General features: G+C 46.6%; 1 protein-coding gene across 4 annotated transcripts in view; it reads left to right on the forward strand.

Annotated features, from left to right (window-relative positions):
* LOC115098500 (thioredoxin H-type-like) overlaps positions 1 to 24,814 on the forward strand; it is a 159,600-nt gene that overhangs the window by 68,393 nt on the left and 66,393 nt on the right. For all 4 annotated transcript variants that reach the window (XM_029615072.1, XM_029615081.1, XM_029615064.1 and 1 more), the window contains exon 3: positions 4,158 to 4,262. In XM_029615072.1, coding sequence (XP_029470932.1) covers positions 4,158 to 4,262 — 105 coding nt within the window. The remainder of the gene's footprint in view (positions 1 to 4,157; positions 4,263 to 24,814) is intronic.

Consider the following 24,814-nt stretch of genomic DNA (forward strand, 5'->3'; position numbering starts at 1 on the left):
GTGTTTTTGCCCCACTATCTGGCTCTCTGCCCTGTCCTCTCTGGAGACCTTGGTGGGCGGCAGTCAGTAGCTAACTGCTCGTCTACTGCTTTGATTGCTGGACCACACGGCGGCTTCTGTCCATATCACCCGCTTGGCCCTCTACACAGGACACAATGGACTCTGCGATCGCAGTGGCTGCAGGCATCCCAGGATCTTGGAACTCATGTCTCCATCATACAGCCCCTGAGGATTTCCGTGCCCTGGTGGGAAAACCTCTCCAATCTGGAACAGGGGGTTCCCTTCCAACCTGCGCTGCCTCAAGTAGTCCTTATCGATGCCTCCCCCCATGGCTAGGGGGCGCATGTGGAAGGCCTCCACACACAGGGGAACTGGAGAGCTCAAGAAGCTCGGTGCCAGATAAACTTCTTGAGCTTAGGGTGATCCGCTACACTCTTTGGAACAGCAACAAACAGGGAGGCAGGGGATTGTACTTCCTCTGTAAGGAGGTGGTGCAGATCTGGTTTTGGGCTCTGTTGCAGGGTATGTCCCTACGAGTGATGTACCTGGCTGGGGCATTCAGTGAACTGGTGGACCACCTGATCCACTCTTTCTAGCCGCAGGAGTGGTCCTTAAATCTTGCAGTGGAAGCCCGGATTTTCTGCTTTTGGGGAACTTCAGATGTGAAGTTGCAAAGTGAGTAACGTTTTCTCCTTCTTCAGGACGGCCGGCCTCAGACGCCTTTTCCCTCCTTTGGGGCACAGGTCTCCTGTACCTGTATTCTCCTATTCTGCTTCTCATGAGGACTCTCCTGAAGCTCCAGCAGGACCAGGGAACCATGATTCTACTGGCGCCAAACTGGCCCAAGCAAGTCTGGTTCCTTCTCTTTCGAGATCTGTCGATAAGAACACCCATCAGCCTGGGGTTTGCGCCTGACCTCATAACTCATGACTGGGGCACGTTGCGCCATCCAAACCTGCTGGCATTGGCCTTGTCGGCTTGGATGTTGAGTGCCTAGTCCTTCAGCCCCTGAACCTGTCTGATAACATGTCCCAAGTGCTTGTGGTCTCCAGGAAGCCTTTCACCAGGACATCGTATACGTTGAAGTGGAAGAGGTTCTCAGCCAGGTGTGGGGAACAGGGCTTAGATCCATTCACTTGCCCAATGCCAAGATTTCAGGACTACCTGGGGCACATTTCCAAGACTGGACTCAAAACCACCTCGGTTAGGGTCCATTTGAGTGTAGTCAGTGCTTACCATAGTGGGGTTGCTGGCGCACCTATCGCAGTTCAACCTATAGTAGGTCACTTTATGTGGGGCCTCTTCAGCTAAAGTCCCCTCTGCGGCTGTTTGTTGTGTCCTGGGATCTCAACAACATGTTGGCACAGTTCCTGCACAGTTCCTGCATCTTCCTTTTGAGCCTATGCGCTCCTGTGAGCTGAAATTCCTCACCTTTTCAATATATTTATAAATGATCTGGAAAGAAATACGACGAGTGAGATAATCAAATTTGCAGCTGATACAAAATTGTTCAGAGTAGTTAAATCACAAGTAGATTGTGATAAATTGCAGGAAGACTTGTGAGACTGGAAAATTGGGCATCAAAATGGCAGATGAAATTTAATGTGGATAAGTGCAAGGTGATGCATATTGGGAAAAATTACCCATGCTATAGTTACACAATGTTAGGTTCCATATTAGGTGCTACAACCCAAGAAAGAGATCTAGGCGTCATAGTGGATAATACATTGAAATTGTCGGTTCAGTGTGCTGCGGCAGTCAAAAAAGCAAACAGAATGTTGGGAATTATTAGAAAGGGAATGGTGAATAAAACGGAAAATGTGATAATGCCTCTGTATCGCTCCATGGTGAGACTGCACCTTGAATACTGTGTACAATTCTGGTCGCCACATCTCAAAAAAGATATAATTGCGATGGAGAAGGTACAGAGAAGGGCTACCAGAATGATAAGGGGAATGGAACAGCTCCCCTATGAGGAAAGACTAAAGAGGTTAGGACTTTTCAGCTTGGAGAAGAGAAGGCTGAGGGGGGATATGATAGAGGTGTTTAAAATCATGAGAGGTCTAGAATGGGTAGATGTGAATCGGTTATTTACTCTTTGGGATAATAGAAAGACTAGGGGGTACTCCATGAAGTTAGCATGTGGCACATTTAAAAGTAATCGGAGAAAGTTCTTTTTTACTCAACGCACAATTAAACTCTGGAATTTGTTGCCAGAGGATGTGGGTAGTGCAGTTAGTATAGCTGTGTTTAAAAAAGGATTGGATAAGTTCTTGGAGGAGAAGTCCATTACCTGCTATTAATTAAGTTGACTTAGAAAATAGCCACTGCTATTACTAGCAACAGTAACATGAAATAGACTTAGTTTTTGGGTATTTGCCAGGTTCTTAAAGCCTGGATTGGCCACGGTTGGAAACAGGATGCTGGGCTTGATGGACCCTTGGTCTGACCCAGTATGGCAGAACTTAAAACTTGGCTATTCTATGCGGCAAGTAATGAAGATAAGAAATAGGCATCAATGTAATTGCACAATCACAGGTGGCTCTGACTTTTATTAACCTTAATACTTAAAGCATGTTTTATGTTTTTAGTATTTATTGGTTTAATATTTATGGCTTCAGACATTATTTTATTAAGATATCTTCTATTCTTACTTGTTAAATTTTATCTTCTAATATTATTATTGTTTGTAATTTTCTTTTATTGTATTTTATTGCTATGTTAACCGCTGTGAAGGCTATGCCGAGACAACGGTGTATAAGCACAAATAAACCTTAAACCTTAAAGTCCTTTTCTTGGTAGCAGTTACTTTGGATCGTAGGGTAAGCGAGCTTTAGGCCTTGGTTCCATACCCAGTCTACATGAAATTTTTTTCATGATTGTGTGGTCCTGCGTATGCATCCCAAGTTCCTGCTGAAGGTCATGATGCCCACCCTTTTTCCGAGGCCCCTTTTCCACCTGGGGAATGGGCTCTATATACGTTGGATTGCAAAAGAGCTCTGGCCTTCTAATTAGAATGTTCAGCTGGCCATAGGCAGTCCACCCAACTATTCATATCTTTTGATAAGAATAGAATGGGGGTTGCTGTGAGCAAACAGACCTTATCCAACTGGCTAGCAGACTGCATCTCATTCTGTTATACACAATTGGGTTTTCAACTAGACGGCTAAGTTAAGGCTCACTCTGTGAGGGGTATGGTGGTGTCAGTGGCCCATTTATTGGCTGTCCCTGCCGTCAGAATTTGCAGGGCTGCGACATGGAGCTCCTTACACACGTTCGCTGTCCATTACTGCTTGGACAAGGATGGTCAACAAGACGGTAGATTTGGCCAATCTGTCCTGCTCAATCTCTTCCAGACATAAACTCAGGTCTTCCTACCTAAAGCCCCCTGGAAATTGGAGCCATGCTGTCTCCCTACCACCCAACAGTACCTAAGTTGTTGTTGTGCCCGTTGGCACCTTGTTTTGTAGCTGTTGGTCTTATTTGTTGCTAGGAACAGCCTGGAGCTTGGAATTCTCCCATCTGCAAGGACTATCATCCTGCTTGTCCTAGGAGAAAACACACAGGTGTTCTCCTAGGACAGCAGGATTTAGTCCTCAGAAAACCCTCCCGCCACCCCATGGAGTTGGTTTCTGCCTTCGTTTTTATTTTATTTTTTCGCTCGTATTTTTCTATATTACAAGACTGAAGGGGGTCCTCACGAGGATGGTGCATGCTGGGCATGCTCAGCGTGCCAGTCAAAGCTTCTAGAAACTTTGAAAAAAGTTTTCTATGCTGGGCTCCGTTTGATGTCACCCATCTGTGAAGGCTAACATCCTGCTGTCCTAGGAGAACACTTGTTACAGGTAAGCAACTGTGCTTTCTCCCTGCCCAGTCTAGCTATGATAAGTTTGCCCTATGCTATTCAATGTGATTTTTTTTCCTTTTGAAGGCATGACCTATGTAACAAGAAATCAAACTAGATTTTCTTTCTAAAATCTGCATCACATGCTTTCTAGTTCTTCAGTTGAGAAGGCCGTACAAGTGGACTTTCACTAAATTGGTCTGATTTTATAAGGTGTACTGGATGAAATTCTGACCTCATGAATCCTGAGCAGAATTATTGTGGGCATGTTTTTAGGAGCTTATTTATAGTGTTTGTGTTTTCTGTTTTACAGGAAATGTTTGATGAAGCTCTGACAGAGGCAGGTGACAAACTTGTAGTTGTAGACTTCTCTGCCTCATGGTGTGGACCATGCCAAACGATGGCACCTCATTTTGAGGTAAGTAATAAAGTAGCACAATAAGCCCTTAAAAAAAAAAAAAAAACAAGCATGGATTCTGATCAGTTCCTGAGAAGTCAACATTATGTTTCATCAGATCTCTCATCTTTCACATTATCTTTGAGGACTTCCATGGACCAGGTGATCTGTATCTGAGGTGCCTCACCTGCGCCTGAGCATATAGAAGTGATAGGTTTGGGACCCAGGGTAGATGAAAAGGAGGATGACTGCCACCCATGCTGATACTTGGGTGTTATGGATAGTGGGTTGAGACTCAGAAAAGATTTTCATTCCTTAGCCTTCACAGGGGGAAGGTAGCACTAATTAATTTAGGCCAGTGACCTTGAAGCTTTTTAGGGTTGCAGCATCCTATAAGATACTGTGAAATACCTTTCAAATTTCTATTTACAGGGGAAGGAGGTCATCTTAGAATTTCAGACTGAGCCTCCTCCTTTCCCTCAGATCCATAGCAGCAGTCCTTTCTCCCTGTCTGTTAATGCCCAGTTGTTCAATCTCCTGCCCTTCAACAGGTCAATCATTTTTTCTTATTCCCACCTCTTTATTATCTCCCTTCTTTCCTTCTCCCTCTCATTTATTCCTCTAATAATTTCTGACCTAGACCTTTTCCCTTCCTCCCTCTTCTCATCTGTTATTCACTTTGTTGATTTTCTTGGTGTCTACCTTCTCCTCCCTCTCTCTGTCAGGCCAGTAGCATCAGTGGGTCTCCTAAAGGCCATGATCAGCCTGTTCTGCTCCTTCTTCAGCAGCAGAGGTGCTTGTTGAGCTTATGGAAACCTTTTAAGGCTTCTTGGGGCATTCTGGTTGAAATATATTAATTTAGGCATTCATCCTTGAATGGGAGATAAGGGAGAAAATTAAGGCAAAAAATATTAAAAATATATTTTTTAAAGTTTGTGAGATTACTTTTCTCAGCTACACAGAAACCAGGATTTGGCTCTGAATGACTTTCTTCTCACAGGACAAGCAGGATGGTAGTCCTCACATATATGGGTGACATCACAGGATGGAGCCCAATCACGGAACACTTTTGTCAAAGTTTCTACAACTTTGACTGGCACCTACTGGGCATGCCCAGCATGGCACTAAACCTGTAGCCAGCAGGGGTCCCTCTTAAGTCTTCTTTTTTCCGCGCAGCAGTAGCCGAGCAGGTTAAGGAGCTCCACAGAGATTCCTGACAGGAATTTTCCTCACGGAATTACTAAAAACTTTCATACCCCACAGGGGTCCCTCCTTCGAATTTTTGACTCCGTGGTACTCCGGTAAGTTTTTTACCTGGTTTCAATCGATTCCCATGGAGTTTGGCCCTCGCGGCCTACTGGCCATCGACCGTACCACGGCTAAATTTTTCAAAGGCCATGGTGTCGGGGTTCCATCGGTGCCCGGACTGTGCTCGCACCATGTCCATTAGAGACCCGCATATAGTCTGTGTAATGTGTCTCGGGTGCGAGCATGATGTCCTAACTTGCACCAAATGTGCCTTAATGACACCAAAAGCTCGCAAGACCAGAATGGAGAAAATGGAACTTCTCTTCCGTTCTCAAACTCCGACACCGTCTATTGCATGGACGTAATCTGAACCGACAGCGCCCACTTCGTGCCAGTATCGGCCACCGGCCGGTGACCGTCTGGCGTCAACGACATCTCGGCTTTCAACTACCTCTGCGCCCCCTCAGGACCAAGGGGATCGTAGAGAGAAACATCGGCATCGACACCACAAGTCTCGGACTATCGAGGAAGAAAAATCTTCGACCTCGCCATTGTCCGAGCCGCCATCAAAGAAACCCCGTCCAGAAAAGGCACCGACCCTTTCTGCGACCGGGTCACCAAGGCAACCCTCCCCCGGACGGGTATCAGGAGCCGCGACTCCACCTTTAACGGTGGTCCCTCCGGCTATGTCTCTGCCTCCTTCCTCCCTTCCGGAGCCGGGGCTGCTTACTCCAGGTCTCCATGAAGAACTGGACCGGATGGTTCAGGAGGCCATCGATAAGGCAATGCACAGACTCCAAGTTCCTCCGACACCGAAACCGGTCCGATTGTGGAACTGACCACCGATCCAATTCCGGCAGCACTGGCACCACTGCTCTCAAAGATGGAAGCGCTTTTCCACCGATGGATCCTGGGTCACCGATGGCTCCGGTGCCCTCCCCACTTACCCTGTCATCAGGAGGGGAAACACCGTTCCGCATTCCTCCATCGGGAGTCCTGCCGATGCCACAACCATTGATGCTGATGCGCCCATCAGCGCCACTGATCCATCGATGCCCTCGATGCCTGCACTGGTACCCTTGATGCCTTCATCGGTGCCTCCAGCACTTCCCTCAATGCCTTCGGAGGCTAGACCGGGACTTTCAGGAATACCATCGTCCTGTCCTTCTCAGGCTCCTAGAGGGGCAGGCCCTGATCCCTATGACACCTAGACCAACGATTCTTCTCAAGACACCGATGACTTGCCATCGCCACCTTCTCCTACTGAAAGCACGAAGCGTTCTCCTCCAGAGGACTATCCTTCATAAACTTTGTGAAGGAAATATCTGAATTGGTTCCCTTCCAATTGCAAATTGAACAAGATGACAGACATCAAATGATGGAGCTGTTACAAATCCTGGATGCTCCCAAGGAAATAACTTTCATCCCTATTCACCAGGTTCTTTTAGATCTCCTCAAAAAGAACTGGGAACACCCTGGTTCTGTTGCTCCAGTCAGCAGAAAAGCTGATACCACTTATTTGGTCCAGTCAGCCCCAGGTTTCCAGAACCTCAGCTGGATCACCAATCTGTGGTTGTAGAATCTGCCCAAAAAAGGGCAAAAAGATCAAAACCCCACTCTTCCTTTCCCCCAGGTAAGGGACAGAAATTCCTGGATGCCATTGGCCGGTGTGTCTTCCAGGGATCGATGCTTATCTCTCGGATCGCCTCCTACCAGCTATATATGACCCAGTACAACAGGGTCTTATTCAAGCAGATACAGGACTTTGCAGAGTCCCTGCCTCAGCAATTCCAAGAACAACTTCTAACCCTAGTACACAAAGGTTTTGAGGCAGGGAAGCATGAAATAAGATCTTCTTATGATATCTTTGACACCGCTTCCAAGGTATCTGCAATTGTTATTTCGGCAAGAAGATGGTCCTGGCTTAAGTCTTTGGACTTGCGCCCTGAAGTACAAGACAGATTATCTGATCTGCCCTGCATAGGAGACAATCTGTTTGGGGAACAGATTCAGCGGACGGTGGCGGAACTCAAGGACCATCATGAGACCCTTCACCAGCTCTCTCTGATGCCCTCTGCATATTCCTCCAAACAGCCTTTCAGGAAGGATACTAAAAAGTCATTCTTCCGTCCAAAGAAGCCCTATCCACCACAGTCTAGGACTCGTTCCACGAGACCTTTCCAAAAGGCCCAGTCTCATCAACCTCGTAAAGAAAAGCCGCAAGTAGCTCCTCAGCCGGGCCCTGCTTCTGGTTTTTGACTCCTGCATAGAGAGCAGCAGCCAGTTTCTACTGCCTCAAATACCAGTGGGAGGTAGATTGCACCATTTCAACAACAGGTGGCACAGAATCACCTCAGACCAGTGGGTCCTTACCATAATCTCTCAAGGCTATCGCCTGAACTTTCTCTCCATTCCACCGGACTCCCTACCTCTACCGGCGTGGGGAACATCTGACCACTCACTACTCCTGGAGCAGGAGGTCTCCCTCCTCCTCCAGCCCAGAGCAATAGAACCAGTACCTTACTCTCAACAAGGCCTAGGATTCTATTCCCGGTACTTTCTAATCCCCAAAAAAATTGGGAGGCGTTCGTCCAATTCTGGACCTACTTGCCCTCAACAAGTACCTCCAATGAGAAAAGTTCAAGATGGTAACCTTGGGTTCCCTCCTTCCTCTTTTGCAAAGTTGAGACTGGCTCTGCTCTCTCTATCTCCAAGATGCGTACACTCACATTGCGATAAATGCATCTCATCATAGGTTCCTGAGATTTCTAGTAGGTCTCAAGCACTATCAATACCGAGTGCTCCCATTTGGCCTGGCATCTGCACCACAAATCTTCACCAAATACTTCGTATTAGTAGCAGCCTTTCTCAGGACTCAAGGTGTTCACGTCTACCCCTATCTAGACGATTGGTTGATCAGGGCTCCCACTCAGCAAGCTGCTCTGTCGTCCCTACGTCTTACATTGCACAGTCTGATTTCGCTAGGATTTCTTGTCAATTACGCAAAATCCTACTTAGTCCCATCTCAAACTTTATCATTCATAGGGGCAGACTTGGACACCTTGCAGGCAAAGGCATTTCTGCCTCGACAGCGAGCTCTCACTCTCATCTCTCTCGCACACCAACTACGGTCTCAGCAATGCACGACTGCACGCCACTTCCTCATCCTACTGGGACACATGGCGTCCTTAGTACAGGTTACCCCAATGGCTCACTTGGCCATGAGAGTCATGCAGTGGACTCTAAGGTCACAATGGACTCGGTCCATCCAACCTCTATCAACCACTCTCCACATCACCGACTCACTCCGTCAGTCTCTAGCCTGGTGAAAAAATCAGATCAATCTCCTCCAAGGCCTGCCCTTCCAGGCTCCAGACCCTCAAATAATTCTCACCATCGATGCTTCCAACCTCGGCTGGGGAGCCCATGTGGCCGATTTGCAAACACAAGGAACTTGGTCTCCAGAGGAAGCCAAACACCAAATCAATTTCCTGGAGCTTCGAGCAATCAGATATGCTCTCAGGGTATTTCAGGATCGCCTTTCCAATCAGTTCATCCTGATTCAGACAGACAACCAGGTGGCCATGTGGTACATCAACAAGCAGGGAGGGACAGGCTCCTTCCTATTGTGTCAGGAAGCTGCGCAGATATGGGCGGAGGCCCTCTCCCACTCGATGTACCTCAGGGCCACCTATTTGCCGGGAGTGGACAATGTGTTGGCGGACAACCTAAGTTGCGCTTTCCATCTGCACGAGTGGTCCTCAATCCCTCAGTAGCAGACGCAATATTCCAACGTTGGGGTCATCCTCGCATAGACGTCTTTGCATCACCTCAAAACCGCAAGGTAGAGAACTTTTGCTCTCTCACTCGCAGCCAACACTCACAGCCAAGAGATGCGTTCTCCCTCTCATGGGCAACCGGTCTCTTATATGCATTCCCTCCACTTCCACTTCTCTCGAAGACTCTCATGAAGTTACGTCAGGACAAAGGACGCATGATCCTGATAGCACCTCACTGGCTTCGCCAAGTGTGGTATCCAATACTTCAGGACCTCTCCATTCGCAGGCACATTCCCTTGGGAATGGACCTGCTTTTGATCACTCAGAACGGCAGTTGCCTACGTGCCCCCCAATCTTCAAGCTTTGTCCCTGACGGCCTAGATGTTGAAAGGTTAATTCTTCAGCCACTTAACCTTTTGGAGCTAGTTTCCCGTGTCCTGATTGCTTCACGGAAGCCTTCCACGAGAAAGTCTTATCTCTACAAATGGAACAGGTTTAAGTCATGGTGTTCTTCTCAATCCCTTTACCTGTTCCACCACAAAGTTTCTAGATTGTCTCTGGCGCTTGTCAGAATCAGGTCTAAAAAGTCCTCCATCAGAATGCATGTCAGTGCGGTGGCCGCCTTCCATAAAGGTGTTGGGGATGTTCCTATTTCAGTACAACCCCTCGTAATACGTTTTCTGAAAGGCTTGCTTCACCTCAAGCCTCCACTACTCCCTCTGGCCCCTTCTTGGGACCTCAATCTGGTTTTGGGTCGGCTCATGAATCCACCATTTGAGCCTCTCCAATCCTGTGATCTTCGCTATCTCACATGGAAAGTGATTTTTCTTTTGGCAATCACATCTGCTCGCAGTGTTAGTGAGTTACAGGCCCTAGCTACCTATCCGCCTTACATTAAACTTCTGCAGGACCAGGCAGTACTCCGCAGTCACCCTAAGTTCTTACCTAAGGTAGTATCGGAGTTTCACATTAATCAATTCATTATACTACCTACCTTCTTTCCCAGGCCTCACTCCAATCCAGGAGAACAGGCTCTGCATACCCTTGACTGTAAACGGGCCCTAGCCTTCTATCTAGACCGTACAGCTGCCCACAGGAAAAGCACTCAATTGTTTGTCTCTTTCCATTCCACCAAATTGGGGCAGTCTGTAGGTAAGCAGACTCTCTCCTCCTGGTTAGCGGACTGCATATCCTTTTGCTATCAGCAAGGAGGCATTCCACTTCAAGACCGTGTTAAGGTGCACACTGTGAGGGCCATGGCGACTTCAGTAGCACACCTACGTTCGGTGCCGCTTCCTGACATTTGCAGGGCTGCTACCTGGAGTTCTCTCCAAACCTTTACAGCCCATTATTGCTTAGACAAGGCCGGAAGACAAGATTCCGTCTTCCTTCGTCTGTGAAACCTTTTTACAACTTGATGTACCAACACCCTTCTGCTTGCCCGTTAGGGTTCAGGATGCCCTCTACCAAATTCCTCCCCAATACTTGTGCCTATTGCACATCTTGGGTACATTTGGTGCATTTCTCGGTCATCCTCAGCTCGGTACTCACCCATATGTGAGGACTACCATCCTGCTTGTCCTGTGAGAAAGCAAATGTTGCTTACCTGTAACAGGTGTTCTCACAGGACAGCAGAATGTTAGTCCTCACGAAACCTGCCCGCCGCCCCGCCATGTTGGGTTCGTTACGTTTTCTTATTTTATTTTTCGGCACTTCCTATAGCTTTAAACAAGACTGAAGAGGGACCCCTGCTGGCTGCAGGTTTAGTGCCATGCTGGGCATGTCCAGTAGGTGCCAGTCAAAGTTGTAGAAAATTTGACAAAAGTGTTCCGTGATTGGGCTCCATCCTGAGATGTAACCCATATCTGAGGACTAACATCCTGCTGTCCTGTGAGAACACTGGTTACAGGTAAGCAACATTTGCTTTCTCCCATTCATAAGCATGTATGCAGAAGAGTGGGAGGGCACCTGTTAGATGTTGATTGTTGTGAGGGTAAGGAAGGTTAGGTGATAGGATAAAAGATTCTTAGGTTTTCCTAACTTTTCTAAATAGAGAACTGAAATAAACTACTGCAGAAGCCTCTGCTGGAACAGGACACGCAGTGATACATTGCTGGAGTATTGCACTCCTTTACAAGTCACGGCTTGCCTAATCAGGAGCAGCAGTCCTACGTATTGATTTCAGTTTTGTATTCCCTTCCAGAAGCAGAGTGCTGTTTTCTAAGTGAAATACATTTGAGAAGTTTTACATCTGGTGGTGTTAGTCCATACATAATGTATCATGAGTTTTTGCAAATTGCAGAACACAGCTTCTCTTGTATTTAGGGCAGCTTGCAAAAGTATTTGACCCATTAAAAAGTCAGCAAATTTGAGTGGATTAGAAATGACATTTACACAGATTGTTCCAGACAGTACATTTATTGCAAACCAAGTTTGCTCTTAAAGTAAATTTACTCTTAAAGTAAATTTTCAAAGTCACATTTCATTAGTCCTCTGCACTCAGGCAGGCCAATCTCTACAAGTGGATTATGCACTTTTACCAGCAGATGGAGATGGAGTTGGAGTAAAAAGCTGACATCATGGATATATAGCCTTGCCCCAATATAAGCCCGCCAGTATTCTCCATCTCTAGCAGATGGTGAACTTGCATGTCCCTATTGGGGATTGCTTGCAGTAAAAATGGAAGTTTAAGAAGAAAATTATTGCACTGCTTGTACTCCTGAGGTGATACCAGTGGGTCCCTCCCTCAGTTGAGTGCCCTTAATCCTGTAGCCTTTTCAGGCTTGAACTTAAAAAAAAAAAAAAAAGGCAAAGAATAAAACAGAGAATATCATAATGTCTCTGTATCACTCCATGGTGTGACCTCACCTTAAATATTGTGTTCAGTTCTGGTTACCACATCTCAAGAAAGATATAGCAGAATTAGAAAAGGTACAGAGAAGGGCAACTAAGATGATGAAGAGGATGGAATAATTTCCCTATGAAGAAAGGTTAAAGAGGTTAGGACTCTTCAGCTTAGAGAAGAGACGGCTGAGGGGAGATATAATAGAGGTCTATAAAATGAGTGGAATGAAAAGAGTAAATGTTAATCAGTTTACTCTTTTGAAAAGTACAAAGACGAGGGGACACACAATAAAGTTACTGGGAAATACATTTAAAACTAATAAGAAAAAATATTTTATTACTCAATGCATAATTAAGCTCTGGAATTTGTTGCCAAAGGATGTGGTGAAAGCTATTAGTATAGCTGCATTTAAAATAGGTTTGGACAAGTACCTGGAGGAAAGTCCAATAACAATTAAGGGACAGTTGCAGAAATCCCCTGCTTATTCTTGGGATAAGCAGCTTCGAATCTATCTACCCCTTGGGATCCTGCCAGGTACTTGTAGCCTGGATTGGCCACTGTTGGAAACAGGATACTGGGCTTGATGGACCCTTGGTCTGACACAGTATGGCATGTTCTTATGTTCTTATGAAGTGGTTGAAGGACAAGGGTAGCTCGGCGGTGAAGGCTTTTGTCCTCTTTCCTCGTAACTGGAGACCTGTTTGTACTCTCAGCCAGGGACGGCTGAGCTCAGGTAAAAAAAAGAAAAAAATATATATATAAAGGGAGAGTAAAGAGGTTTTCTTTCCCCTATGTCTTCCTTACTGGGTCTTTCTCCCTTGATGTGATTGGTCAGCGTCTTTTCCCTCCCTCTCACTTCTCTGGGGAGTTTAGTGGGATATGGTGGCGGTGCAGGTGCGGCGGGTTGAGCAGCATCTGGCTAGGTCCCCGCTCCCAGCCTAGGTCCTTCAAGCTGCTTGGTAGACTGCGCCGGCATTTTCACGCGCTTGTTTGTGCACATGATTGCTGCATGGTGGAGTGGTGATGTAGATGTGCGAGTATGTGCTTACTTGAACACACAAAGCTGCAGCCTATATTTTTGGAGTACTACTTGATCACATTATGAATGCCTACTTGAGCACATACTGAGTGCCTACTTGAGCGCATGAGTGCCTACTGAGTACATGTGCTGAGAGCATACTTGGGCGTCTGCTGAGCACTTGTGTGCATGCTGAGAGCCTAATTGAGCATGTAAGGTGTGCCTATTTGAGTGCATACGAAGCACGAATACCTACTTGAGCATGTATGAAGCGCAAGTGCCTATTTGATCACGTTTGGAGTGCGAGCGCTTATTTGAGCACATACTGAATGCCTATTAGGGCACATATGGAGCACCTATGTGAGCGCATACTAGGCGCATACTTGGCGCATTTTTTCTATGAGCGCACAAGTAAAGCGATGTGGTTTGGCACCAGTGACAAAGAAGACTACTCATCTAATGATCTGTGCTGCTTGCCATTTAAGGCAAGTCTATGCCAGCGCTGTCGGGACACTGGGTCGTGCCCTCAGTCATGGGTGACTGGAGCTGAAGGCGACTCATTGAGGGTGTCCCCTTCTTCAGTTGACCCTAGGACCAAAGTGTCTTCAGGGGATATTCGATCCAAGGACGTCAGTTTGGGGACTTTTGAGCCTCGTTTGTGCCCATCATCCTTTTTATGAGTGAGATTTCCCAGACTACAGACATTTCTGCAATGGCACCCAGCTGATACAACGATACCTTCAAAGCAGGATCACATACTCTGATTCCTCAATGGTTGTCACTGTGTGCAAATGCCGTGGTACAGGGGACCCTGATGATATGCAGGCGGATGTGGATACAGAGTATTCCAATGAGGATTTTGGATTCTCCCCTCTGGCTAAGGGGAAAATTCCTCCAGATTTAGAACCACATAGACCTCTGCTTTGTTTCTTTCTTTCCCCCTCCTCTTACAGATGCAATTCAAAAGTTGCTTGCCCATGTATGGAACACTTCAGAGGCAAGCCTGAAAGTGGGGGCGCACTTTGGCAGCCTGTATCCCTTGGTACCGGTAGTAAGAAAACTGTTAAGGTTTTTGAAGGTGGAAGCACTGGTGTGCTCTGTGTCTAAGCAGACCACCTTTCCGATAGGAGGAGGTGCAACTTGAAAAGATGCTCAGGATAGAGGTATTGAGGCTATCCTTCGCAGGCCTTGAAACCATGGTAATGCATTTATAAATTGCCTTTTGTAGCTCCCTGGTGACTAAGGTGAAGTCTCTGCTTCTCTCAGAGCCTGAGTGAGCAGGGTCAAGTAGTGGAGCGCTGTTGCAACCGGGAGCCGCTGCCTTAGTTGATGCGGACTGTGTAACTTTGTTCGCTCTGCAAGAGAGGCTAGGCATCAGCTGTGGTTATAAAATTGGTTGGCAGATTCAATTTCTAAGTGCAATCTCATGAAGTTACTCTTTGGGTTTTCTTTTATCTGAAAGTGAGTTGGAGACCATGTTACATAGATGAACAGAATCCCTCGTTTGTCAGGGGATAAAGGTGAGCTGGTTTATGTATAGTGTATTTGGATTTTCAGAAGGCATTTGTCAAAGTCCTTCATGAGAGACTTCTAAGAAAACTAAAAAGTCATGGGATAGGAAGTGATGTCCTTTCATGGATTACTAACTGGTTAAAAGAAAGGAAACAGAGTAGAATTAAATGGTCAATTTTCTCAGTGGAAAAGGGTAAACAGTAGAGTGCCTCAGGGATCTATACTTGGACTGATGCTTTTCAATATATTTATAAATGATAAGGAAACGAACATGACAAGTGAGGTAATGAATTTGCAGATAATACAAAATTATTCAGAGTAATTAAATTACAAGCGGATTGTGATAAATTGCAGGAGAATCTTGCAAGACTGGAAGATGAAATTTAATGTGGACAAGTGCAAGGTGTTGCATATAGGAAAAAATAACCCATGATGTTAGGTTCCATATTAGGAGCTACCACCCAGGAAAAAGATCTAGGCATCATAGTGGATAATACATTGAAATCATCAGCTCAGTGTGCTGTGGCAATCAAAAAGGCAAACAGAATGTTAGGAATTATTAGAAAGGGAATGGTAAATAAAATTGAAAATGTCATAATGCTTCTTTATTGCTCCATGGTGAGACCGCACCTTGAGTACTGTGTACAATTCTGGTCGCCGCATCTCAAAAAAGATTTAGTTGCACTGGAGAAGGTACAGAGAAGGGTGACCAAAATGATAAAGGGGATGGAACAGCTTCCCTATGAGGAAAGGTTAAAGAGGTTAGGGCTGTTCAGCTTGGACATGGCTGAGGGGGGATATGATAGAGGTCTTTAAAATCATGAGAGGTCTAGAATGGGTAAATGTGAATCAGTTATTTACTGTTTGGATAATAGATGAACATTTAAAAAATTCGAGAAAATTCTTTTTCACTCAACACACAGTTAAGCTCTGGAATTTGTTGCCAGAGAATGTGTGTTAGTATAGCTGAGTTTAAAAAAGGTTTGGATAAGTTCTTGCAGGAGAAGTCAATAAAATGTTATTAAACAAGTTGACTTAGGGAATAGCCATTGCTATTGCTGGCATCAGTAGCATGGAATCTACTTGGTGTTTGGGTACTTGCCAGGTACTTGTAGCCTGGCTTGGCCACTGTTTGAGACAGGATGCTGGGCTTGATGGACCCTTGGTCTGACCCAGAATGACAATTTCTTATGTTCTTAAGCCAGTATCGCAACCTTTTTGGCAAAAGTCTGTACTAGAGGCTATAGGTGTTGTCGTCCCTATAGGGGAGCAACTTCCCAGAGTTCTCGTCCATTAGATAAGTCTCAGTCCTTTCAATCCAGGAAGCCTTGGAAGAATGCAGGCTCCAGGAGCACTATATATTAAATCAGAGGTCCTTAGGCAATTTATCCATGCCACATTATCTTTTTATTGTCAACAAATTGTTACCACCAATTTTTTCTCACAAACTCTATTACATACGTGGACCTTTCCCTATATTTCCTGTACTAGTTATACCTATTTACTAAAAATCACCCAGTTATGCTTTACCCTTCAATTACTTCAGTCATACCATACATGTGTCCCACACATTCAACATTCATCCTTCACATATATGAAATACTAAAACTTGCTTTGCACAGGTACAGTCATAATTGTCTAAATACTTATAACAAATTCAGTGCTTTCTTCAGATATTTTTGAAAGAAAAAAGTTCCTACTGTTAAACAAGACAATCACAATTCAAGCTAGTATCATTATATTCAATTATCTTCATATGCTCCTATAGTTGTATTATACTGTCCGTATGTATTCCTGTGATCTTTGTCCAATGAGAGCTTCGTTTCACCCTAATACTTAGGGCTTCTTCAGGTACATCACTCTTTTATATTTCCATGCATGTCTTGATTTGTTGCTTCAATTATAAAGTTTAGCCCGTATGTTCACAACGAATGGTCCACTGTATAATGTTGTATTATTTCAGTGACGACTTGACTGCGTTCCTTTGTTGTTTTGTATACTTAATGTTTCCGGTTAACCAAATTTCTTTCTTGTGAATTGTATTCAAACATCTCACTGTATGCTCAGCTTCTTTTACACATTGTGCGTTGAATGCCGCTTCAAAACTACTTGTTACCACGATTTTTTCAACCTGGCGTTATCTCACTGGGCCATAGCCCCTTATCTGCATGATTGGGTGATTTTTAGTAATTAGGTATAACTAGTATAGGAAATATAGGGAAGGGTCAACATATGTAATAGAGTTTGTGTGAAAAAATTGGTGGTAACAATTTGTTGACAATAAAAAGATAATGTGGCATGGATAAATTGCCTAAGGACCTCTGATTTACTGAGTGTTTACTGAGTTTTCAGAGGACATGCAGTTTTGTATTTACCATATAAGGCTTCAGGAACACAGCACTTCAACTGTCTCACCTTTATCAGAGCAGGTTCTGCATCATGTTGGTCCAGTGTCTCCTGGCAGTGTGAAGAGAAGGCTAAGTTCTGGAGTTCTTTGCATTCCTCTGGATGCCTTTGTGGTCTCTCCTTGCAACTCACTACAGAAGAGGATGGCAGTATAGACTTCCTTAAGAGGGCTGTTAGACTTGCATTTACATTTATTGAAATTTATGAATCGCCTAACACTAAAAGTAGGTCTAGGCGATGAACAAGGATACATATAAAAATAGCAAAAAAACTAAAATAACAATATAAAATAGATGCTCAATAAATTGCAGGTCGTATTTCCTGTTCCCGAATCGCAAGAAAATACAGGCCACTATTCCATTTCTTTTGTTGGGACTCATTTCTGTTTGGAATCTCTCTGCACCATAAAAAGGGCAGTGCGGTCAGGGGAATTCTCCCAGCTCTAGGTGTGATGGAGGCATTTCTACATATTCTCATTCGCAGGTAACTTCAACGATTCCTGCGGTTTGCCATCCTAGGACATCTTTATCAGTTTCAGGCCCTGGCTTTCTGGCTGGCCACTGCGCCCAGGATCTTGTCTAAGGTCATGGTGGCGATATCTGCATCCTTTCGCAAGGGCAGCATCTTGGTTCCCTGTATCTGGATGGCCGGTTGATTTGGGACAGAGGCATGGAAGAGAGTTACCTGGCTTCTCGCATGGTGGTCTCATTGTCTCAAGAGTTAGGCTGGGTGATGAACTTGGCCAAGAGCAGCTTATAGTCACTTCAGATGGTGGAGTGTCTTGGCGTCTGTGTCATTTCCAGCGGGGCTGAGTGTTGCAGCCAAGGAGTCGCATTCAAAGGTTGCTACAGTTTGAACACTGTGAAGGTCTATTTGCCAAACAGTGGGATCTTATCTTTAGGTCCTGGATTTGACGGCAGCCACATTGGAGGATTTTTCCCTTGTGTGAGGGTGCACATGCAACCTCTTAAGCACAACTTCCCGGTGGGTTCACAGTCTCAGGATTATATGGTGAGCTTCTACTTGCAGTTGCAAGCAGATCTTTTCAGGAAGGGAGTTTCCTTTGAGAATCTGGAATGGTAGTACAAGGCTGCTGGAGCACCAAGGAGCACATGCAATTTGGCTGGCATGCTTGAAGTTCGCCAAGCTCCTAGAGGCTTGGACGGTCAAGATATTGTTGTTGAACATTGCATCCATCTTATGGGCATATTTGTCTTCCACATTGCTGGAAAGGACACTGTGTAAGGGCTGTCTTTCTTAGCAGTCAGAGCTTGGTCCCTGGAGAGTGGGAGTTGTCGGCCAAGGCTTTTCTGCTCACAGTAATGCGCTGGGGTCACCCTTCTGGTTTTGCAGGCAACTTCAGCCAATGCGAAGTTTCACGGCTCTTCAGTCGCAGACAAGATCCGAAAGCTCTGCGTACCATGCTCTCATTCTATCCTACCCACCACGGACACTCTTAAGTAGGGTCATGCAAATGTTAACAAGCCAGACCAAGACCACGGTTCTGTTGGCTCTGGATTGGCTCAAAGGCTGTGCCTGCCGGTCTGCAGAGGCTGCTGGTAGTCAGTCCTTTTAAGTGGCCACCCTGGATGGACCTATTGTGTATTATCCCATTCTACATGCTGATCAAGGTCCATTTTGTCCTTCGATTATTGCAGCATGGTTTTTCTGCTGTAGTGATTTCACCTTGCTCCTGACTGGAACATTTTCTCTGTCTATGGCTTATGTTGGGTTCGGAGTGTTTCCGAGGCATGGTGTGAGGAGCCAGATTCTCAGGCTCTAAAGTGGACATTCCATTACTTTTGGAAGTTTCCAGTGGCAGCTCTCATTTCTTATAGGGGGTGAGTCAATATAAGGCCTTTGTCTTCCCCTCCTCATGTATCTCGGTTCTTGAAGGAACTTCGGAATCTTTATCCTTCCTGGCAGCTACTAGTGCCCTGGTGGAACCTTATTCAGGTTCTGGATTCTTGGAGGTTCCTGCCTTTCGACCTCAACATAGCCTCACCTTGAAGCTACTTTCCTTAAAAACAGTTTTTTGCTATGTGTGCCTCTGGGGGCAGTGCAGATGCGCCCATAACCCCTATTGCCCAAAATGGTTTCTTTTGAATTGGTCTAATTTCCTGCCCATGTTGGACAAGAATAGAGTTGAGAGTGATTTTATCTCATGCGTGCCTTGGAGATTGAGTGGCATTTGAGGTAGTGTTTAGAAGTTACTAAACAACACGCGTTTCTATAGCCCATCTGCGAAAGAATGTCATCACGGCTGCCTGTGTGGCTGCCAGGATTCTTTCTCTAAGTAACTTGGCGCATTCCGCTATAGTTCAGGTGCTATTGCGGGCAGAGCTTTGATTTTTTTGGTCTTTCTTGCCTACCTCCCATGACTTTTCGCTTGGCCATTCAGGCTCTGCAGGGCACAGCTTCCGCAAGAGAAGTGTTAATTGGATCACAGGCACCTCCCACCCTATTCGGGAGTAGCTTTGGTATATCCTGCTTGTAGGGATTGGCCTGCCTGAATGCAGAGGAAGGAGAAATTACTACTTACCTGATAGTTTCCTTTCCTCTAAGCAAGGCAGGCCAATCCCTGACCCGGTTTCGGCAGAAACCTTTTTGCCTTTGGTTTGCCCTTTCGGTGCAGACGTTGCAGAGTGTTCTTCCTGCTATTCGTTGGAGGACTGGTAAGTGTTTTACTAGGTCCCTCAGTTTAGTGAATGTTAATTCTTTTCTCACAGGACAAGCAGGATGGTAGTCCTCACATATGGGTGACATCATCAGGATGGAGCCCAATCACGGAAAACTTCTGTCAAAGTTTCCAGAACTTTGACTGGCCCCTACTGGGCATGCCCAGCATGGCACTAACCCTGCAGCCAGCAGGGGTCCCCCTTCATTTTTCTTTTTTCCGCACAGCAGTAGCCTCACTGTTTAGGAGCTCTGAAGAGATTCCTGACAGGAATTTTCCTCACGGAATTATTTAAAGTTAAATTGCCCCACAGGGGTCCCTCCTCTAACTTTTCTTTGACCGCGGTACTCCGGTAAGTTTTTACCCGTTTTCCGTCGATTACCGTTGAGTTTGGCCCTTGCGGCCTACTGGCCGTCAACTGTACCGTGGCTCGATTTTTTTCAATGGCCATGGCGTCGGGGTTCCGTTGGTGCCCGGACTGTACTCGCAGCATGTCTGTCACAGACCCCATGGAGTCTGTGTAATGTGTTTAGGCCGTGAGCATGATGTCCTGACTTGCACCAAATGTGCCCTCATGACACCAAAAGGTCGCAAAGCCAGAATGGAGAAGATGGAACTCCTCTTCCGTGATCAGACCCCGACTCCGTCCATTGCATCGACGTCATCTGAACCGGCACCGTCGACTTCGCACCAGCATCGACCATCGACTGGTGACCGACCGCCATCGACGTCTTCACGGCCATCGACACCTGCTACTCCCCCTCAGGATAGAGGGGATCACAGGGAGAAACAACGCCATCGACATAGCAAGACTCGGACTGTCGAGGGAGCGAAATCATCGACCGAGCCACCGTCCGAGCCACCGTCGAAGAAGCCCCGTCCAGGAAAGGCACTGACCATTCCTGCGACCGAGTCATCGAGGCCACCCTCACCCGATCGGGATTTGGGAGTCGCAATTCCGCCTGTAAAGGTAGTCCCTCCGACTATGCCTCTGCCTCCCTCTTCTGTTCCGGAGCCAGGGCTGCTTGCTCCAGGTCTCCGAGAAGAACTGGACCGGCTGGTTCAGGAGGCCATCGACAAGGCGATGCAACATCTCCAGGTTCCTCCAACACCGGCACAGATTGTGGAACATGTTATCGACCTGATTCAGGCAGCGCTGGCACTGCTGCTATCCAGGATGGAGGCGCTGATGGCCGCCCTTACACCGATGGATCCCGGGTCACCGATAGATCCAATGCCTCCCCGATGACAGCTTCATCGGGAAGAGAAACACCGTTCCGCATTCCTCCAGTGGGAGTTTTGCCTCAGCCATCGATGCCAATACGTCCCTTGCCACCGATTCATCCATCGGTGTCGATACGTCCATCGGCACCATCGATGCCCTCGATGCCTGCACCGATGCCTTCCATGCCATCATCGGTGCCTCCGGCGATTCCTTCAATTTTTTCGGAGCCTCGCCCGGGACCTTCAGGTATCCAACCCCCTTCTCTTTCTACAGGACAGTCTGCTGATCCTTATGACACTTGGGTGATGATTCTTCAACAAACACCGATGACTTACCTTTACCTCCTTCTCCTACTGAAAGTAGAAAGCGTTCTCCTCCAGAGAACCTCTCATTCATAAATTTTGTGAAGGAAATGTCTGAGTTGGTTGCTTTTCAGCTTCAGATAGAACAGGATGACAGGCACCAGATGATGGAGTTACTCCAATTCCTGGATGCCCCCAAGGTGATCAACTCTATTCCCATTCATCAAGTTCTTCTTGATCTCCTCAAAAAGAACTGGGAAAATCCTGGATCAATTGCTCCAGTAAACAGAAAGGCTGACACTACTTACTTAGTTCAGTCAGCCCCAGGCTTTCAAAAATCCCAGCTCGACCACCACTCAGTTGTGGTAGAGTCTGCTCAAAAAAGGGCAAAAATGTCGAAACCTCACTCATCCACCCCGCCTGTTAAGGAACAAAAGTTCCTAGACAACATTGGTCGACGAGTGTTCCAAGGGGCCATGCTCATCTCCCGAATTGCTGCCTACCAGCTTTATATGACCCAATATAATAGGGTCATCTTTAAACAGATACAGGACTTCTCTGAGTCCCTGCCTGAACAATTCCAAGACCAGCTACAAACCCTTGTAAATAAAGGATTTGAGGCGGGAAAACATGAGATTCGAACATCTTATGACATATTCGACACCTCTACCAGAGTGTCTGCAGCTGCTATTTCGGCAAGACGGTGGGCCAGGCTCAAATCTTCTGACCTTCGCCCAGAAGTGCAAGACCGGTTGTCCAAACTACCGTGTGTAGGAGATAATCTGTTCGATGAACAGATCCAACGAATGGTGGCTGAATTAAAACACCATCATGAGACCCTTCCGACTTCTCCTCAAGACAACCCTTCAGGAAGGACTCTAAGAAGTCGTTCTACCGTCCAAGGAAGGCCTATCCACCACCAGCAAGGTCTCGTACTACAAGACCTTATCAAAAGCCTCAGCCTCGCCAAGCCCGAAAGCATAAACCACAGGACCTGCTTCAGGTTTTTGATGTCCGCTTGGAGAGCAGCAGCCAGATTCCTCTGCCAAGCATACCAGTGGGAGGTCAATTGTGCCACTTTCACAACATGTGGCAGTCAATCACAACCGACAATGGGTATTGGCAATCATTGCTCAGGGTTACAATCTAAACTTTCTCGCCCTGCCAGCGGACCCCCACCTCTGCAGACGTGGGGGATGTCCGACCATTCCATTCTTCTGGATCAGGAGGTATCCCTCCTTCTCCAGTCAACAGCAATAGAACCCATTCCGCACTCGCAGCAAGGCCTAGGGGTCTATTCCCAGTACTTTCTGATCCCCAAAAAATCAGGGGATGTCCGTCCAATTCTGACTTATGTGCTCTCAACAAGTACCTCCAGCGGGAAAAGTTCAAGATGGTAACCTTGGGATCGCTTCTACCTCTTCTACAAAGAGGAAACTGGCTCTGCTCTCTGGACCTCCAGGACGCATACACACACATTGCGAAAACTCCAACTCATCGCAAGTACCTGAGGTTTTTAGTAGGCGCAAGCACTATCAATACCGAGTGCTTCCGTTAGGCCTGGCATCTGCACCACGAGTCTTTACCAAATGTCTTGTAGTTGTCGCAGCTTTCCTCAGGAAAGAAGGTGTTCACTTCTACCCCTATCTGGACAACTGGTTAATCAGGGCTCCAACCCAGCAAGCTGCTTGGTCGTCCCTCGATTTGACTCTACACACTCCTAATTTAACTAGGATTTCTCGTCAATTACGGAAAATCCTATTTAGTCCCATCTCAAACCTTGTCGTTCATTGGGGCAGATTTGGACACCTTGCAGGCAAAAGCTTTTCTACCTCACCAACGAGCGCTAACTCTTGTGTCTCTCGCTCACCAGTTGCAGTTTCAGACTACTGCAACAGCTCGCCAATTCCTCGTCCTTCTGGGACACATGGCATCCTCAGTCCATGTCACACCAAGGGCCCGCTTCGCCATGAGACTCATGCATTCGACTCTGAGGTCACTATGGATTCAAGCTGTTCAGCCTCTGTCGACCATTGGCCATATCACCGACTCACTCCGTCTGTCTCTCGCCTGGTGGAAAGATCAGACCAATCTCCTCCAGGGACTGCCCTTTCAAGTGCCAGATGCTCAAGTCATTCTCACCACCGACGCTTCCAACCTCGGGTGGGGAGCCCACGTGGCCGATCTACAGACACAAGGATCTTGGTCTCCAGAGGAAGCCAAACATCAAATAAATTTCCTGGAACTCCGAGCAATGAGATATGCTCTCAGGGCTTTTCAGGATCACCTATCAAATCAAGTCATCCTGATTCAGACGGACAACCAGGTGGCCATGTGGTACATCAACAAGCAGGGAGGCACAGGCTCCTTCCTTCTGTGTCAGGAAGCTGCGCAGATTTGGGCGGAAGCTCTCTCCCACTCGATGTACCTCAGGGCCACCTACTTGCCGGGAGTGGACAATGTCTTGGCAGACAAACTGAGTCGCGTCTTCCAGCCACATGAGTGGTCTCTCAACCCCTCGGTAGCGACCTCAATCTTTCGCCAATGGGGATACCCCCAGACAGACCTCTTTGCGTCCCCTCAGAACCACAAAATAGACAATTACTGCTCTCTCATTCGGAGCAAGCGCTCTCAGCCCAGAGATGCATTCTCCCTTTAGTGGGCAACCGGTCTGCTCTATGCATTCCCTCCACTTCCTCTTCTTTCAAAGACTCTCGTGAAGCTACATCAGGACAAGGGAACCATGATCCTGATAGCACCTCACTGGCCACACCAAGTGTGGTTTCCCATACTCCAGGATCTCTCCATCCGCAGGCACATTCCCTTGGGAACGGACCCGCATCTGATCACTCAAAACAATGGATGCCTACGCCATCCCAATCTTCAGGCCTTGTCCCTGACGGCATGGATGTTGAAAGGTTAATCCTTCAACCACTTAACCTTTCAGATTCGGTTTCTCGTGTCCTGATTGCTTCACGGAAGCCTTCCACAAGAAAATCTTATTCCTATAAATGGAAAAGGTACACATCATGGTGCACTTCGCAGTCCCTTTATCCCTTTTCCTGTCCACTCCCAAGGTTTTTGGACTATCTCTGGCATTTGTCAGAGTCAGGTCTAAAAACCTCTTCCATCAGAATGCATGTCAGTGCGGTAGCCGCCTTCCATAAAGGTGTCGGGGATGTCCCTATATCAGTACAACCCCTCGTAACACGATTTTTAAAGGGCTTGCTCCATATCAAGCCACCTTTACGTCCTCCGGCCCCTTCTTGGGACCTTAATCTGGTTCTCGGTCGGCTCATGAAAACTCCATTCGAGCCTCTTCACGCCTGTGACCTAAAATATCTCACATGGAAAGTGATTTTCCTTTTAGCTATCACTTTAGCTCACAGGGTTATTGAGTTACAGGCCCTAGTTACCTATCCGCTTTACACTAAACTCCCGCAGGACCGGGCGGTACTCCGCACTCACCCTATGTTTTTAACCAAGGTAGTTTCGGAGTTTCACATTAATCAATCCATCATACTACCTACCTTTTTTCCCAGGCCCCATTCCAATCCAGTG

This window comes from Rhinatrema bivittatum, chromosome 1, assembly GCF_901001135.1.
Source record: "Rhinatrema bivittatum chromosome 1, aRhiBiv1.1, whole genome shotgun sequence".
Classification (NCBI taxonomy): Eukaryota; Metazoa; Chordata; class Amphibia; order Gymnophiona; family Rhinatrematidae; genus Rhinatrema; species Rhinatrema bivittatum.